Source organism: Populus euphratica, unplaced genomic scaffold, assembly GCF_000495115.2.
Source record: "Populus euphratica unplaced genomic scaffold, PopEup_1.0 scaffold25.1, whole genome shotgun sequence".
Lineage (NCBI taxonomy): Eukaryota > Viridiplantae > Streptophyta > Magnoliopsida > Malpighiales > Salicaceae > Populus > Populus euphratica.
In genome coordinates, this window is record NW_011499851.1 from 3,227,794 (window position 1) to 3,246,436 (window position 18,643).

Sequence of the window (18,643 nt, forward strand, 5' to 3'; positions counted from 1 at the left end):
CCCCCGGTGCGGCCAACCCTTCCCTACCAGGACCGTCAAAGAAAAGTGTGGACCAATCAATTGTTACCAGCAAGCCTAGTAGAAATTCTAGTTCACTTGGAAACAATTGTGATGTCAAAAATCCAATGTCAGTTACCCTTTTAGATGCCAACAGAACTACAGAATCTGGTCGAGATGTTCACACTTGCAAACCCATAGTTGAAGAGCCAAACTCACCACAACAAGAAGAGGACATTGAAGATTTTTCATGGGATGGATGTATTGAAGATGAAGAGATCCCGACTATCAAACTCAATCGTGAAGAGTTCAACCCAGATGGGAAAAAGTCTCCATACAGCAATTCTATGTCGCAAGCTTTAGTTTCTGTGGGGACTTCTCCATTGTCAGCTCCTAAAATGAAGCGTGTGACCTCTTTGCGGACTGAACATCAAGTGTAAGTAGAAATTTCTTATTCATGTCCATAAATTAGTATAATCTCTCTATGAACACGAGTATATATAGGAACAGTTTGTTTAGATTTCATCTTACATGTTAATTGATTGTTTACTCTAACGTAGGTATGAACTTCCAGATAATCATGAGATTTTGGTTGGGGTGAGTTAGAGTTCCCTGAAACTTTGCGATGTAATAAATTAATGTACCTGCTTGCTTTAACTCGATTTCTGACTGTACTCTAAATCATACAGCTAGACAAACGAGAAAGGGATGATTCACTACCTTACCTTCTCGCTATATGGCAACCAGGTACACTTTTATGATATAATACTGGAAGAAAGGCTGGTTTTTCCAAGTTGTCCAACAATAGCATCACATGCAATATTGCAAAACATTCAGAATATTGTTAAAAGTTGAAGTAAATGATGGATTTACTTGGTAATTTTCTAGTTCTCTTGATTCATTCTTGCTAAATGAGAATATTTAATTAAACCTGAGGCAATGCTTCATGCCAGGTGAAACTCCGAATTCAAGCCAGCAACCTGAGAAATTATGCAGCTCGCAAGGATCACAACTCTGTGGTCAGAAAACATGTTTTGCTTGTGAAGGTATTCGAGAACAACAAGCTGGTATAGTTCGTGGAACAATTTTGGTAAGCGAAAACTGTGTTTGTTCACGTTGTTATTGTCAGAATAATCAAGTCGATTGTGTAATGAACTAATGCAAAAGAACACATGCGCAGATACCATGCAGGACAGCTCTGAAGGGAAGCTTTCCACTCAATGGCACATATTTTCAAGTTAACGAGGTGAGTGCATTCAAAGGGACAAAAAAGAGGAAAGAGAGAGTTCCAGTTGTAGGTATTTGAAGCCATAAGCTAGCGTTTAGCATCAAGTTATTACTCTGAAAAAAAAGTATATTTACCACCACGCAGGTATTTGCTGATCACAAATCTAGTTATGACCCCATTATTGTTCCCAGAGAATTGTTATGGAACCTCGTAAAGAGGACTTTATATGTTGGGTCATCAACAAAATCAATATTTAGAGGTAAATAACTCTCCTTTCACTACAAAATGAGAAATAAAATACATAGATCACACAACTGACAGACAACATTTGGTCCTACAACAGATTTGTCATTAAAGGAGATTCACCAAAACTTTTGGACAGGTATGGATTCATATCCCAAATCATTGATAAATTAAACTAGGCACTACGTACTGTCCCAGAAAAAAATATTGCTAGAATTATGTTTTTTCTTAAAAAGAAATATATTCTCAGGTTTTACTTGTGTGAAAGCATTCGAGCGAGGAACAGGTGCTCCAAAACCTCTTGCAAGGAGATTCCACTGTTCAGCAAGCAAGATGGAGAAGGAAGGAAGGAGAAAATCAGGTGCTGTACATGATGCTAAAGCCATCACGCTAAAGAATGCCATATAGTTTGAACCAATATTTGCATTCGTTCTCTTATTCTAATTGTTGAACATGATCCGTTTGTTTTTCAAAAATATTAGTTTGTCGCACCAAGAGCATGCATGTCTAAAAATAAACCAGAAAACATACAGCTTTAGATTGTATGCATGCAAGGACTAAAAACATAGAAAGATACCGGCATTAATTACTTGTAATCTAAAGCTGCATTAATTACTTGTAATCTAAAGCTTGTGGGGGTGAGTATGGTATATTTATATTCTTCATCTTCTCATGTTTTATTGTGCTCGGCTAAATGCATTATTCATAGTTTTTTTTTTTTGAATTTGTTATAAATTTAATGGGATAAATATGTGAAATGAACATTGTGAATTAAATTTTGTGCAGCCGTATTAATTAACCCTTCATGTTTTACCATTAACAACATTATTTTTTTTTTAAGTTTGTTATAAATTTAAAATAAAAGAATATTAAACTCAGTTAATTTCATGATAGAAGTTAATCCTCAATAAATTAAAACGTGTGGTTTGAATATCAAACAAAAATATATTTACAGTAAACAATATTATCCATTGTTTTTTTTTTTTAAGATGTTGCTAGGAAAATATATGAGGCGAATATTTTGCCGCACTCCCCCTCATGTTTTACCATACAATTTGGATAATTCATTTCATTAAAACACGAGTTCTCTATCTTTCGTCGCTTTTCAGCAGAGAACCATGCTACCCTGCAGGGAAAAAATCATTACACAGCCGGATGACCATCTTATTCAAGCCTCCAAACTTTTATGAATTCCAGTTGGGTTTGGAGGCCGACTTAACAAGTTATTTGTAATCCAAAGAATCTGCAGCAACTAGATGGTGCCTAGTTACATCCAATTAGAAGGGTCTAAGAATGGATTTTTTACTAACCTTTTGGATTATGATTGCTATAAAACATCAGGTCTGAACCAGAATTCCCTTACACTGCAACAATTTATGCCGAAGCATTCACATTCAGCTACTATGGATCAAAACTGTTGCAAGAAAAAGCTTCAGCTTTGTAAGGCCAACCAAGGGCATTGGTTCCCAGATTCCCTAAGCACTTGAAAACATGAGTTAGATATCAACCAATTCCAACCCACTTCCTGAATGCCTTGACACACTTAAGGCTCTTTCTTTGAGCCTCAGTGCTTGCCTCCGGTGCTTTTAAACTCCAACATAGATTCTTATGAAGCTTCAAGAAGTCATCTTAATACATCCGCTTGTCACGATACATATTACACTCTTTTATTTAACCCAATGGAACTGATTCCTATTACACTCTTTCATATAACCACTGACCTCCATTGCTCTCTCAAAATAAGCTCCTCGGATAAAATCCAGTGGAAAAACCTCACAGAGATCCCTACTTTCCTCTAAGTCCTTGCTACCAGTGTTGCTCTTGATGCCCCGGAAGGAATAGCCTTCTCTTCCTCTCTCATTTCTCGAACTAAAAAGTTGATCAGATCTGATTTACCAGAGGAAGATGATGCATTATTTGCTGCTTCTGAAGGACTAAGCAGTGGCAACAATCTCATCGGACAAATTTATAAGAAAACCAGCCTTCCTCATTTATCATAGCAGTGCCTTGGCTTCTTTGAGCATCTCTCTGCTGTAATATGCAGTTAAGAATAACATATCTGTTGGGAAAACTAGGAACAACTGGATACTAATTTACTCGGATTAATTTAGTGAAATACAATTCACAAGTCCCAATTCTTTCCCTTTTTGTGCAATAAAACAGAATCAAACAATGATCAAATATAATGCAAATAATTATAAAATCAACACCAAGATTTTAACGTGGAAAACCCGATACAAGAAAAACCACAGGACCGTAGTCCACCTAAAAACTTCCACTATCAACAAATAATGGGTTCACAATCATTTTTTCTCATATTCAACTAAGGGATACAATATATATATTATCAAGAACAACTTATTCTCGGATTACAACAAGATTAAAGGAGAATTATTTAAGAAAAACTCACAATACTGACAGCCTTATTTACTGTCAAAACGGTCAGCTTCCACAACACCAATTTTCGATCCAACTGTCTAGAATGAAGAGTAACATGTCTAGAAGCTACTGTCAAAATCTCAGTCTGAGCCAACGGTGAACAAGTTGGAAATCAAAAATCTCTTTCTCTTTAAAAAACCTTGTTTTGTGCACTCTCCTTTGCAAATGTTTCTTCCAACATTTTCCAAACTGTATAACAATCATGTTCTTGAGAAATATGATTAATGAACTTAGAAGATACCCATTTTCTAACATTAGCAGTAGCCTTTCTATTTGGCCCATTCCATTTTGCATCATCCATATCATCAGGTTTTATCCCTTTACATTCAATCGACAATGCCAAATCGTTGCAATATAAGTGATCCTCCATCATTGTTTTTCATAGAAAATAATTTGAGGAAGCAAGCTTTATCATGCCCGAATCTTCCTTTTCCATTTTAACTGCACAACAAATTCAATCTATAGAACCAGTGCTCTGATACCACTTTGTTGGGAAAACTAGGAACAACCGGACACCAATTTACCCGGATCAATTCAACGGAATACAATCCACAATTTACAAGTCCCAATTCTTTCCCTCTTTGTGCAATAAAACAGAATCAAACAATGATCAAATCTAGTGCAAATAATCATAAAATCAACACCAAGATTTTAATGTGGAAAACCCGATGCGGAAAAAACAACGGGACCATAGTCCACCTAAAAACTTCCACTATCAACAAATAATGGTTCACAATTATTCTTCCTTAGATTCAACTAAAGGATACAACATATATATCATCAAGAACAACTTATTCTCGGATTACAACAAGATTAAAAGAGAATTGTTTGAAAAAAACTCACAAAACTGACAGCCCCGTTTTCTGTCAAAACAGCTAGCTTTAACAACACCAATTTTCGATCTAACCGTCCAGAATGAATATCAATGTGTCTAAAAGTTGCTGTCAAAATCTCAGCCCGATCCAACGATGAACGAGCTGGAAATTAAAGAAAGAACATAGACTGTTCTGCTGCCTTTTCTTTTCTTTTTCTCTCTTGATTTTCTTCTCCTTTCTTCTATTTTCAAATCTATCGTTATAGTATCCGAACCACTTAATTTTAAACATCAAAAAATAATTATCACATAAAAATTAATATAATGATCCCACCATCATATAATGTAGGACCACACACAACATGGTCGAGGATGAAAAGCAATGCAGAGAGGAGTGTCTCAATAAGTGCCAATGCCGAGCTCATTCCGTTGTGAAGGGGGAAGTCAATATGTGAAGGGACGGACCGCCTAGCGACAACATTTGCTTGATCCGGATGGATGATCTTAAAGATCTTCAGGAGGAATATTCTTATGGTGGGCCCGATCTCTTTGTTCGTGTCACCAATGCTGACACAGGTACTTCCTTCTTTCGACTCGTTCTTTCTCCTTTTGTTACTACAAGATGCTAGAACTACGTCAAGGATAATTTTCTCTGATAGAAGATTGCAAACAAGCAGTGGACTTAATTCATAACTGAACTAAATATCAGTACGGTTTCATACCTTAAAAAAAGCTCCATTTTTTTTGCAGAATCAAAGGTTAAAAGCTGTGAGCCTTGTGGCATAAATGTGATTCCTTATCCTCTAAGTACTGGATCAGATTGTGGTGAACCCATGTACTTCAGATTCTACTGCGATAATTCCACAGGAAAACTCAGCTTTAAGACACACAGCGGCACCTATAATGTCACTACCATCAATCAAGATAGAAGAACATTTGCTATCCAAGAGAAAGATGTAGCTGATTGTAATGCCAGTACAAGAGGTTAAATTCGGAAGTTCAACACGTCATCTCCATTTAAGTTGAACGCCTCTAAACGCTGGTGTGCCTCCAATGTTTCATCTCAAGGTCTGGTAGAAATAGATATTGGTTGGGAGCCACCTCCAGAGCCAGTCTGCTCTTCATCTTCAGACTGCGACGATTGACCAAATTCAACTTGCAATGTAACAGGAAGTGGTACAGCGAGATGCCTCTGCAATTCAAATTTTTGGCGGGATGGCATGGCTCTAAATTGCGTTCAAGGTGAACACTCTATATCTTGCTTCAAATTGCAAAAGTAGTGAAAACCATAAATTTCATCCTGTTTAATTTATTATAATGTGCATACCCCCTTTTGTTTCTTGAAGTTGTCGATGGACAAGCAGGAGGATATTCGAGAAAAAAGAAACCATTGTCTTTGATTGTAGGAGTTACAATTGCTAGTGTCATAGTTCTATCAAGCATCTTCCTTTACATCTGCATTTTGATGAGAAAGAAGGCCAAACGACGAGGTAACTGGACAAATTTTCCACGTGTAGGTATTAAAGTTTTTAAGGGATTCGTCATGTAATTAGCAGTTGTCTTGTTGAAATTTCAGAAAGCCAGCAAATTACTGAAAGAAATGCAGCTCTTTTGTATGGCACTGAGAAACGGGTCAAGAACTTGATAGAAGCAGAAGAGTTCAAGGAAGAAGATAAGAAGGGCATAGATGTACCTTTCTTTGATTTAGACAGCATACTAGGGGCTACGGATTATTTTTCAGAAGCAAACAAGCTTGGAAGAGGGGGCTTCGGACCTGTTTACAAAGTAAAATTTACGTTAATCATTGGAATTTTTGTGTCTGACAAGTTTTCTGGCTGAATTTTACCTGCATGGCAACTTTGGTTTCAGGGAAAATTTCCAGGAGGTCAAGAAATTGCAATAAAACGACTCTCTAGTGTTTCAGGACAAGGCCTAGAGGAGTTTAAGAATGAGGTGATTTTGATTGCTAGATTGCAGCATCGCAATCTTGTCAGACTAGTAGGTTACTGCATAAAAGGAGATGACAAGATTTTACTCTATGAATATATGCCCAACAAAAGCTTAGATTCCTTCATATTTGGTTAGTCTCTAAACAGATTCATCATTTTTGTTTTATAAATGTACGTTTGCAGCACTCATGCTTGCTAATTTTTGTTCTTATGGAAATGGAAAACCGCTGAAGATCGAGATCTCGGAATGTTACTGAATTGGGAGATGCGCTTTGATATCATTTTAGGAGTTGCTAGAGGTCTTCTTTATCTCCACCAAGATTCTAGACTCAGGATTATTCATCGTGATATGAAAACGAGCAACATTTTATTAGATGCGGAAATGAATCCCAAAATTTCTTACTTTGGATTGGCAAGAATGTTCGAAGGCAAGCAAACCGAAGGGAGCACCAACAGAGTTGCTGGAACTTAGTAAGTATCAGATCCTATCAACATTGATATTAATCAGACATACATTCATATGCAAACATTCATTTTTTGCAGCCTCCAATCCTACAATCATGTCTTGGTTAACGCTGAATTAGGTGTCTGAATCCAGCTGAGTTACTGATTCTTGTGAAAATTGTTGTAATGCAGTGGCTACATGTCGCCAGAATAATTGAGTATCTATAATTTTCATTTCAATCGAGTATAAGTAACCTCAATTGAAAAGAAAAAAAAAACCTTTTACTCGATAGGAAGGATGAGATGAATGATGATATTTCAAGAATGACAAAAAAAAGTTGATGATAATGACTAAGGTTGTGAAGAAGAATTCTCAATTGATGGAGAGAAATCTTTAATTTCGGAAAATTTTACTCATTTGACTGAAATTGAAAAAACATATGCTCAATTGACAAAATTAATAATGGAGGGACTCTTTTGACAAGTTGGTGAAAATATAGGATGGAAATAGCGGGTTTTGTCAAAATGAAGGATATACTTACAGAACGAGTGGACATGAAAGCATGAATGCATAAAGTTGAAAAATGCCCTGAAGGGGCCCTTGTTGCCAAAGAAAAAATTTGCGTGGGAAAGCATAGTCATGACTTGTAAAAGAAAAGAAGACGTTCGCAATCATCTAGGTGGTGATTAAGTAGTAAAGACTTGAAATTAAAAAGTTTGTTTTCTCTATGGTCTCAGATTCGAGTCCTTGGTTGCTCATATGATGACCACTAGAGGCTTACATGGTCGTTAACTTCAGGGCCCGTGGGATTAGTCATGGTGCGCGCAAGCTGGCCCGGACATCCACGTTAATTTAAAAAAAAATATTTAATTATTTATAGGTAGTTGATAAAAAAATTTATTTTGAATAAAATGTTTTACAAGATAAAATATTTTTTATATTTTTTAAATAGTAATTTATACAAAAAATCATTTAACAATCCTAACCATCAAAATCTTATCATCATCACTACATGCAAAATCATTATCCCTGTTACCACCCCCACCACTGTAACTCCATCACCATCAATCATAGTTATTGGAATCGATCTGGAAATTGACCTGTCGGTTCTAAATTATATGGTTTAATTTAAATTAAATTAACTCAAATTAATTTTAAAAAAATTAAAAAAATATATTTAAAATTTTAATATTTTATATGAAAAATTGAAAAATAATTTATATAAATATATGCTATACATATTATAAATAATAAAATTTTAAAAATTATTTTTAAATTTTTTTATATTGAAAAGATATTATATTATTATGTTATATTTTAAAGTTGAAATATTTAAATAAATTTTTTTATTACATATTAAAAAAACATAATTCTTATAAACATAGAGTATATATATTAAAAAACTTTAAATCTCATATTGAAAAAATAATAAAACAACTTCCTATTATAAGTAAAATCGCATTCACAGCATAGCTATTAAACTTGAACCGGTTGATTTATTGACTAGACTAATTTGGATAATATAAAAGACTGACTAGTGTAAAAACCCAGCGGGTTGAACTAGGTAAACTCGGATGAGACTTTTTTCTTCAAAAGTGATTTTTCTTCTAGATCCCTCTTTTTATATTTTTTTAGTTGGCTATTACTCATTTTCAAAGTTTACTATATAAATACTAGAAGAATATTTTATTTTTTTAATATGTAATTTGAAATATTTTAGTACATATACTCTATGTTCCTAAAAAAAATTATTTTTTCAATATAGGATTTGAAGCTCTTTAGTATATATACTATATGTTCATAAGAAAAAAAATTACTTTTTCATTGTGAGATTTGAACCTCTTAGTATATATACTTTATGTTTACAAGAAAAAAAGTTATATTTTTTTAACGTGGGATAATTTTTTTTATTTAAATACTTCAACTTAAAAAAATAACATAGTATCTTTTCAATGTGAGATTTGAAATATTTTAAACCCTTTAGTATATACACTCCATGTTCATAAGAAAAAAATTACTTTTTCAATGTGAGATTTGAAATCTTTTAATATATACTAGTTGGGTGCTCGCATTATGCGGCGGACTCACTTTTTATTTTCATAAAAAATACTATAAAAAATTATAATATAAAAATAATATTTTTAAATATTAATAATAATATTTTTTTCAAATTTATTAATTATTTTATTAATAATATTAATTATAATAAAACTAATAATATTAATAATGCAAATAATACTATTTTTATTATTATATTATTAATTATAATAAAAATAATAACATTTATAACACAAATAATTATATTAAGAATTCCAAAAATATTTATAACACAAATAATAATATTTTTTTATATCAATACTTTGAGTTATAATAAAAATAAAAATATTAATAACATAAATAATAATATTTTTTATATGAACACTTTAAATTATAAGAGAAATAATAATATTTATAATAAAAATTATTATATTAAAAAAACTAAAGAATATTTATAACGCAAATTATTTGAGTTTCGACGAGGACCCACACAAATTGGGTCTTGAGGCAGGACCCATTACCATTGGGCCATGGTATAAGACTTATTTGAAGGGTAAAAATATAAATTATTGTTCTTATTATTATTAATCATTAATAAATTTGAAATAAAATATTATTACCACCAAATAAAACCTTTATAGTTGATTTAAAGGATAAAATTAAAAATATTATTATTATTATTATTTGTGCTATAAATATTATTATTTTTATTATAATTGAAGGTATTAATATTAAAAATAATATTATTTATGTTTTAAATATTTTAAAAAACAAATAATAATATTAACTTTTTTTTCTAATAATAACAAAGTCTTAGCACCTTGTTTATTCTTTTTAAAAAGACAAAAAAAAAAAACCCTAACCAAATGGTTAAAAACTAATGTTAAAAAACAACATATTCTGAGATTGAAACATGTAATAAATTTTATTAATTCTAAAATAAAATTTATCATTTTTACTGCATGATGCAAGGTTTAACATAGCTAGAAGACATAATACATAGAATAGTAATGTATGCTGTTGTAGTACACCAACATACCAAACAACAAAAACACTAATATAAAAGCTTCATGATTCAACAGATGAAAATAAGCAAGAGCTTTTAAATTTTTTTCAATACAAAAATAAGCAATAAGAAGCTATATACATGTTGGCTCAAGCCTTGCAATCCTTTACAACAAAAAACATGCATGTTCATGTCATTGTTTTTATAAATTGTAAACGCTGTCATTGTTATATTGGTGAAACAAAACCAAAGGGGTTGGGTCCGTTCCCGGACCTAGAGGGTTGGGGTTTAGGTCTTTTGGTGTTCGAACCCAAGCGGTTTGGTTCCTCCCGTGTTTGGATCCAAGGAGGGTTGGGGTTGGATCCGTGCCCAAAACCAAAAGGGTTGGGGGTTGGGTGGGGTGGGAACCCAAGTAGATTGGGTCATTGTCTGGACCCAAAGGGGTTGGGGTTTGGGTCTGTGGTCAAACCCAAGGGGTTAGGGTTGGGGTTCGGGTCCTTCGGTGTCCAAACCTAAGGGGTTTGGGTTCTTTCATGTCCAAACCCAAGAGGGTTGGGGGTTGGGCGGGGTGGGGACCCAAGGGGGTTGCGAGATGGGTTTGTGACCAAACCTAAATGGCTTGGGGTTTGGGTACGTGGTAAGAACCAAGGGGGTTGGGGATCGGGTCGTGTCCGGACCTAGTGGGTTGGGTTCGTGTTTGGAACCCGGGGTTGGAGTTTGGGTCCTTTGGTGTCCAAACCCAAGGGATTTAGGTCTTTCGGTGTTTGGACCTAAAGAGAGTTGGGGGTTAGGCGGGGTAAGGATCTAAAACGGTTGGGGGATGGGTCTGTGCTTGAACCCAAGAGGGTTGAGGGTTGGGCTAGGTGGGGATCCAAGGGGGTTGGGAGATGGGTCCGTTTCCGAACCCAATAAGTTAGGGTTTGGGTCATACGATGTCTGGATCCAATGAGTTTAGGGTTTGGGTCCTTTCGTATTAGGACCTTAGGGGGTTGGTCCGTGGCCGGACCCATAGGGGCTGAGCTCGTGTCTGGATACAAGCAATTTATGTCAGGATGCCTAACCCAACAGAAGGGGGTCCATGTTCAGACCTAGCACGCAGGTCAGCAGACCCGTTGGCCTAGGTGGGCGGCAAGCTTGCAGGTTTGACCCCAACACTTGGGCATGATAGCCCAAGTGCCAGGTATTTACAACTTGGGGCACAACCTCCTCCCTGCAGCCTTGGAATTCTACGTGGCTGAGCATGATTGCCTTTGCGCCAAGTGTTTGTGCCTAGTGCTGCAGCACACCATACCCCCTTCCCAAATGTGCAATTCACAGTGTAATGAGTCTTAATGAAGAAGATTTTTCTCACATGATTTAACTTTATATATAATATAATATAATAATAATAACCATAAAATAAAAACCATATAGTTGATTTGAAGGATAAAATTATTATTATTATTATTATTATTTGTGCCATAAATATTATTATTTTTATTATAATTGAAGGTATTAATATTAAAAATACTATTATTTGTGTTATAAATATTAATATTTTTATTATAGTTCAAAGCATTAATATCAAAAAAATTATTATTTGTTATTATAATTTAAAGCATTAATATAAAAAAAATTATTATTTGTAGTATAAAGATTATTATTTTTATTATCATTGAAAATATTAATATTAAAAATAGTATTATTTGTGGTATAAATATTATTATTTTTTGGTAAAAATATTTTTATTTGTATTATAATTGATAGTATTAATATTAAAATAGTATTATTTATGTTTTGAAGATTATGATTTTTATTATAATTCAAATTATTAATATCAACAATACTGTTATTTGGGGTATAAATATTATTATTTTTATTATAATTAAAATAATAATATTTAGAACACAAATTATAATATGTTTGATATTAATACTCTATAATAAAAATTATAATATTTATAATTAAAATAATAATATTTAGAAACCTATAAAACCTAAAACCTTAGGTCTTGACAAAAAACACAAGAAAATTAGATCCTAATGCAAGATGTATTAAACTTGGGCATAGAGCAAGCCAGCTCCAGCACCACGTGGGTGCACGGGTCTGACCTTGCGGACAGGCAGGGCAACCAAAACATCAAGTGTTTGCATCCCTGAGGGGCCCTTGTTGCCAAAGAAAAAATTTGCGTGGGAAAGCAGAGCCAAGACTTGTAAAAGAAAAGAACACGTTCGCCTGTCGCCAGCACAATTTAATTATTTATGGGTAGTTGAAGAAGGAATTTGTTTTGAATAAAATATTTTACAAGATAAAATATTTTTTATATTTTTTAAATATTTTTTAAATAATAATTTATACACAAAATTATCCATCAATCCTAACCATCAAAATCTTATCATCATCACTACATGCGATATTATATTCACTGTTGCTATCTTCATTACCACCCCACTACTGTAACTGTACCACCTTTAAAGAAAATTTAAGCCAGATAGAGGTGTTTAAAATTGTGTTTTATTAAATTATAATTTTTTTTATATTTTTCAATCATTATGTTGATATTAAAAATAATATTTAAAAATAATAAAAATATTATTTTAATATATTTTTAAATAAAAAATATGGTAAAAAATAATCATTACAACAATAAAAAGCATGTTAAATTTTGTCGGTGACTAGGAAAATGTTGTGGTGTTCAAATGATTGACTATTCTAAATTAATCTAAAGTTTAGTAAAGCATCCTCACCCTTTATGGTCAGCGTCAACACAGAACAAGTGCAGTGAAAATTTGCTTTGCGGTTGACTTGAGTGATGCATTCATGGTTGATGGTAAGAAGAGGTCTTAACCAGAGAGATCTACGTGCAATGCATAGCATGCTATCAACCGTTTTCTTTTCTTATGCATTCTTATTATGCTCCTTCCTTGTATGTTGCTTTGCTCGAGATACCATCACATATGCTGGTAATTTGACTAGTCATGATGGTGGAGAAACTCTTGTTTCAGCAGGAAAAAGGTTTGAACTGGGGTTCTTTACTCCTGAACAAAACGAAAGGTACGTAGGAATTTGGTATTACAGGTCGAATCCACGAATAGTTGTGTGGGTTGCCAATCGAAACAGCCCACTTCTTGATGATGGAGCAGTTTTGGCTGTCACAGATGATGGAAACCTCAAGATTTTGGATAAAAATGGAGATCCTTTTTGGTCTACAGAGCTTCAATCAACATCAAAACCAGGGTATCGGTTGGCTAAGCTCTTAGATTCTGGGAACTTGGTTTTTGGTGATAGCAATACCCTTTTGACAACTATTCTATGGCAAAGCTTTGAACATCCAACTGATACATTCCTTTCAGGTATGAAGATGAGTGGGAAACTAAAATTGATTTCATGGAAAAGTCAAGTTGATCCAAAAGAAGGTAACTTCACATTTAAGCTAGATGAAGAAACGGACCAGTTTGTTATCTCCGATGGCAGTATAAAGCGCTGGACTAGTGGGGAGTCAAGTGATTTCTTTAGACCAGAAAGAATGCCTGGTGTTATAGAATATTTTCTGTCGAACTTCACCAGAGGTTTTGAATCCATTTCTGTTTCTAATCCAACTTCAATACTCAACGGAATAAATCTATCACTCTCAAATTTTAGTGATACAAGGATTAGGTTGGACGTTAAAGGGGAGCTACAATACTTGAGCTATAACACAAATGGGTCTAAGCTATGGTGGGAGCCGAAAGACAAATGCAGTGTGTATAATGCCTGTGGGAACTTTGGCAGCTGCAATCTCTACAATAAATTGGCTTGCAGATGTTTGCCAGGATTTGAGCCTAAGTCACTGGAAAATTGGAAAAATGACAATTTCTCCAGTGGTTGTAGCAGAAGCTCTGACCCATGTGTGAAGAAGAACACCTTCTTGAGCTTCAAGACGATGAAATTTGGGCAACCAGAGAAAAAATTTGAGGTCGACGATGAAAAACAATGCAGAGAGGAGTGTAGCAGTAACTGCTTATGCCAAGCTTATTCCTTTGTTAAGGTGAATGTCAATATGCGAAGGGACAGACAACCTAGCACTTGCTTGATCTGGATGGATGATGATATTATTAAAGATCTCCAGGAGGAATATTCTTATGCTGGGCCCGATCTCTTTGTCCGAGTCGCCACTTCTGATATAGGTACTTTCTTCTTTCGACTTGTTCTTTCTCCTTTTGTTACTACAAGATGCTAGAACTACGTCAAGGATAATTTTCTCTGATAGAAGATTGCAAACAAGCAGTGGACTTAATTCATAACTGAACTAAATATCAGTAGTTTAGCATACCTTAAAAAAAGCTCCATGTTTTGCAGAATCAAAGGCTAGAAGTTGTGAGCCTTGTGGCATGAATGTGATTCCTTATCCTCTAAGTACTGGATCAGATTGTGGTGACCCCATGTACTTCAGATTCCACTGCGATAATTCCATAGGAAAACTCAGCTTTAAGACACCCAGCGGCACCTATAATGTCACTACCATCAATCAATATACAAGAACATTTCTTATCCGAGACAAAGATGTAGATGATTGTAATGACGGTACAAGAGGTCAAATTCAGAATTTCAACACGTCATCTCCATTTAAGTTGAACGCCTCTAAACGCTGGTGTGCCTCCAATGTTTCATCTCAAGGTCTGGTAGAAATAGATATTGGTTGGGAGCCACCTCCAGAGCCAGTCTGCTCTTCATCTTCGGACTGCGACGATTGGCCATATTCAACTTGCGATGGAACAGGAAATGGTACAGCGAGATGCCTCTGCAATTCAAATTTTTGGTGGGATGGCATAGCTCTAAGGTGCGTTCAAGGTGAGCACTCTATATATCTTGCTTCAAACTGCAAAAGTAGTGAAAACCATAAGTTTCATCCTGTTTAATTATTATAATGCCCATACCCCCTTTTCTTTCTAAAATTTTCCGATGGACAAGCAGGAGGATCTTCGAGAAAAGAGAAACCATTGTCTTTGATTGTAGGAGTAGCAATTGCTATTGTCATAGTTCTATCAAGTATCTTCCTTTACATCTGCATTTTGATGAGAAAGAAGGCCAAACGACGAGGTAACTGGACAAATTTTCCACGTGTAGGTATTAAAGTTTTTAAGGGATTCGTCATGTAATTAGCAGTTGTCTTGTTGAAATTTCAGAAAGCCAGCAAATTACTGAAAGAAATGCAGCTCTTTTGTATGGCACTGAGAAACGGGTCGAGAACTTGATGGATGCAGAAGAGTTCAAGGAAGAAGATAAGAAGGGCATAGATGTACCTTTCTTTGATTTAGACAGCATACTAGGGGCTACGGATTATTTTTCAGAAGCAAACAAGCTTGGAAGAGGGGGCTTCGGACCTGTTTACAAAGTAAAATTTACGTTAATCATTGGAATTTTTGTGTCTGACAAGTTTTCTGGCTGAATTTTACCTGCATGGCAACTTTGGTTTCAGGGAAAATTTCCAGGAGGTCAAGAAATTGCAATAAAACGACTCTCTAGTGTTTCAGGACAAGGCCTAGAGGAGTTTAAGAATGAGGTGATTTTGATTGCTAGATTGCAGCATCGCAATCTTGTCAGACTAGTAGGCTATTGCATTAAAGGGGATGAAAAGATTTTACTCTATGAATATATGCCCAACAAAAGCTTAGATTCCTTCATATTTGGTTAGTCTCTAAACAGATTCATCATTTTTGTTTTATAAATGTACGTTTGCAGCACTCATGCTTGCTAATTTTTGTTCTTATGGAAATGGAAAACCGCTGAAGATCGAGATCTCGGAATGTTACTGAATTGGGAGATGCGCTTTGATATCATTTTAGGAGTTGCTAGAGGTCTTCTTTATCTCCACCAAGATTCTAGACTCAGGATTATTCATCGTGATATGAAAACGAGCAACATTTTATTAGATGCGGAAATGAATCCCAAAATTTCTGACTTTGGATTGGCAAGGATGTTCGAAGGCAAACAAACCGAAGGGAGCACAAACAGAGTTGTTGGAACTTAGTAAGTGTCAGATCCTATCAACATTGATATTAATCAGACATACATTCATATGCAAACATTCTCTTTTTGCAGCTTGCAATCCTACAATTATGTCATTGTTAATGCTGAATTAGGTGTCTGAATCCAGCTGAGTTACTGATTCTTGTGAAAATTGTTGTAATGCAGTGGCTACATGTCGCCAGAATACGCATTAGATGGCTTATTCTCTGTCAAATCTGATGTCTTTAGTTTCGGCATCGTTGTGCTTGAGATTCTTAGTGGGAAAAGGAACACGGGATATTTTAATTCTGATGAAGCCCAAAGCCTTCTAGCTTATGTAAGTTCAACCGTGCTAATCTAATGTTTTATCATTTGATAAGCTACGCTGACTTAAACTTCAAAATTCCAGGCTTGGAGATTATGGAGAGAAGACAAGGCATTGGATTTAATGGACGAGACATTACGTGAGATTTGCAACACCAATGAGTTTCTGAGGTGTGTAAATGCTGCACTCTTATGCGTACAAGATGATCCATCCGACCGTCCGACCATGTCAAATGTTGTTGTGATGCTTAGCAGTGAAACTGCAAACTTGCCGGTTCCTAAGAAACCAGCCTTTTTTATACGAAGAGGCCTTTCTGGCACAGCTTCTTCTTCAAGTAAACAAGGAACAGGCCTTTTTGGCACAGCTTCATCTTCAAGTAAACAAGAAACAAGCTTCGATACAACGATTGCTTCGGATGAAGGGAGATAATTTCCTGTCAATTTGCATAAAATCTTGGAAAGTTTCTCAATCTTCAAATGGAAAGGTTTCTTTTTTTTTTTCCTGGTGAAATCTCATGTTTTTCCATGACAGAATTCATGTCTAATTAGTCCTTCTGTTCTGAATTTGTAATCAAAACTCTCTCAGAACTTCATTATTGTATCTGTGTAATTCCCCGTAAACAATTGTTCCTTCAAGTGTTCTACGTTGTTATTATCAATTCGTTTAAATTTAGAGTCGTAGCAAACTTTGAATACTTTCAACGGCTGTGTCAAGTTGCTTGATCAGATTCCACACAGTAGTATTTCTTCTTAGGCGACATTAACCCTTTTTGAGCATCATAATCCATACAGGGTGCCCATGGTTTTAACAGTTTATCACCAGATAATCCCCAATATCTCTTTAAGGAGACAAAGCATCATATAATTTTCAACCACCCCTCACAATCCACCAACCATTGCAACTGCAGATTACTTAAATCATGGTAAAAAAATCTCTTCTGACAAAACAAGCCAACTGCACGATCCTTCTTTCATCATGCTTTTTTCTTCTCTTTGTGATCTTCTTTAGACTGCATTTTGAAATTCCTACTCTCAGTTTTAAGGGTTGCATGGAGAATCCAAAACCATTTAAAAAAGGCACAGATACTGGCCTTGCCTACAATCCAATCTTCGGAAGGTCCAAGGATATCAGCCTAATATCAATTTGTCCAAGCCAACGTCTATCAATGGTCAAATCCTTCTTTCACCATGCTTTTTTCTTCTCTTTGTGATCTTCTTTAGACTCTGCATTTTGAAATTCCTACTTTCAGTTTTAAGGGTTCCATGGAGAATCCAAAACCATTTAAAAAAGGCACAGATACTGGCCTTGCCTACAATCCAATCTTCGGAAGGTCCAAGGATATCAGCCTAATATCAATTTGTCCAAGCCAACGATATCTTTTCCCATCATACCTACCGAACGTACCGGAAGAAGAGCTTGTAATACAGGTCTGTTAGTAAAGAGACAACATCGATTGTTATTGTTTCGCTTTCGTCAGTAGCGAATTTAGCGTATGGCCCGAAGGGCTTTAGCCGATGGTTGGACATTCACATTCAGTAAATTAAGGTAGTAGAGCTCCTCAGGACCTTAGACTTAGTTTTAAAAGTTGGGCATCGCTAGAAGTATCAAAATCTAGCAGCAAGCACAGAGCAGGTATAATTGCCATAATGGCCTTGTGTGGTGGCGATTGAGTTGCTCTCTAGGCTCTTGTCTGAGACATTGTTTTCTTACTCTTTAACTCGCATTTATGCTTTCATTCACACACCTTTTTCTTTTTCCTGCCCTTTCTCCAACTGCTAGAGCTTGCCTTGCTTCTGTTCCGAGGCAGGAAGTGACGCGCATAGGATCTGCGCGCTCGGTGGTGCGTGCTAGGTGAGCAAACTGAACGAGCCTTGGCTTGTTCGTAGCCAGAAGGTATGTTGGTTGCAGCATGGCTTCCATAACCTTCCTCCTTTCATCATGTGGTTCCACGTTATTAGGGCTTCTATTAGTACCCGTGTGCTTGTCCGGAGCGTGGATTTCTTCCCGGAACTTTTCTTTATGTAAATAGATGATTAGATTATCGTATCAAGTGTGAAACCCTCCCTCCCCTATGGGATATGGGATTCAAAAATGAGACTTATCTAACGCCAATAAGAAAGGATGGTGTAAGTGGGTAACAAACCACACCAAACAGGCCGTAGCAAGCAGAAAGGAACTAAACTAGGGGTGGCC

General features: G+C 35.3%; 2 protein-coding genes across 2 annotated transcripts in view; both read left to right on the plus strand.

The window, feature by feature from the left end:
- Positions 1-2,748, plus strand: part of LOC105121683 (transcriptional activator DEMETER-like) — a 5,814-nt gene extending 3,066 nt beyond the window's left edge. Inside the window, exons 11-19 of the mRNA XM_011020408.1 lie at positions 133-433; positions 558-594; positions 687-744; positions 951-1,087; positions 1,178-1,243; positions 1,370-1,484; positions 1,569-1,607; positions 1,719-1,829; positions 2,601-2,748. Coding sequence (XP_011018710.1) covers positions 133-433; positions 558-594; positions 687-744; positions 951-1,087; positions 1,178-1,243; positions 1,370-1,484; positions 1,569-1,607; positions 1,719-1,829; positions 2,601-2,701 — 965 coding nt within the window. The 3' untranslated portion in view covers positions 2,702-2,748. The remainder of the gene's footprint in view (positions 1-132; positions 434-557; positions 595-686; positions 745-950; positions 1,088-1,177; positions 1,244-1,369; positions 1,485-1,568; positions 1,608-1,718; positions 1,830-2,600) is intronic.
- A 2,329-nt stretch (positions 2,749-5,077) lies between these two features.
- On the plus strand, positions 5,078-17,104 carry LOC105121684 (G-type lectin S-receptor-like serine/threonine-protein kinase At4g03230). Its single transcript, XM_011020409.1, has 14 exons — positions 5,078-5,297; positions 6,068-6,211; positions 6,298-6,506; positions 6,591-6,801; positions 6,904-7,141; positions 7,214-7,254; positions 12,948-14,303; positions 14,476-14,967; positions 15,091-15,216; positions 15,303-15,511; positions 15,596-15,806; positions 15,909-16,146; positions 16,312-16,462; positions 16,535-17,104. Exons 1-14 carry the CDS (start codon positions 5,216-5,218, stop codon positions 16,877-16,879), a joined length of 4,053 nt encoding a protein of 1,350 aa, XP_011018711.1. The 5' UTR covers positions 5,078-5,215; the 3' UTR covers positions 16,880-17,104.
- The last annotated feature ends 1,539 nt before the right edge of the window (positions 17,105-18,643 follow it).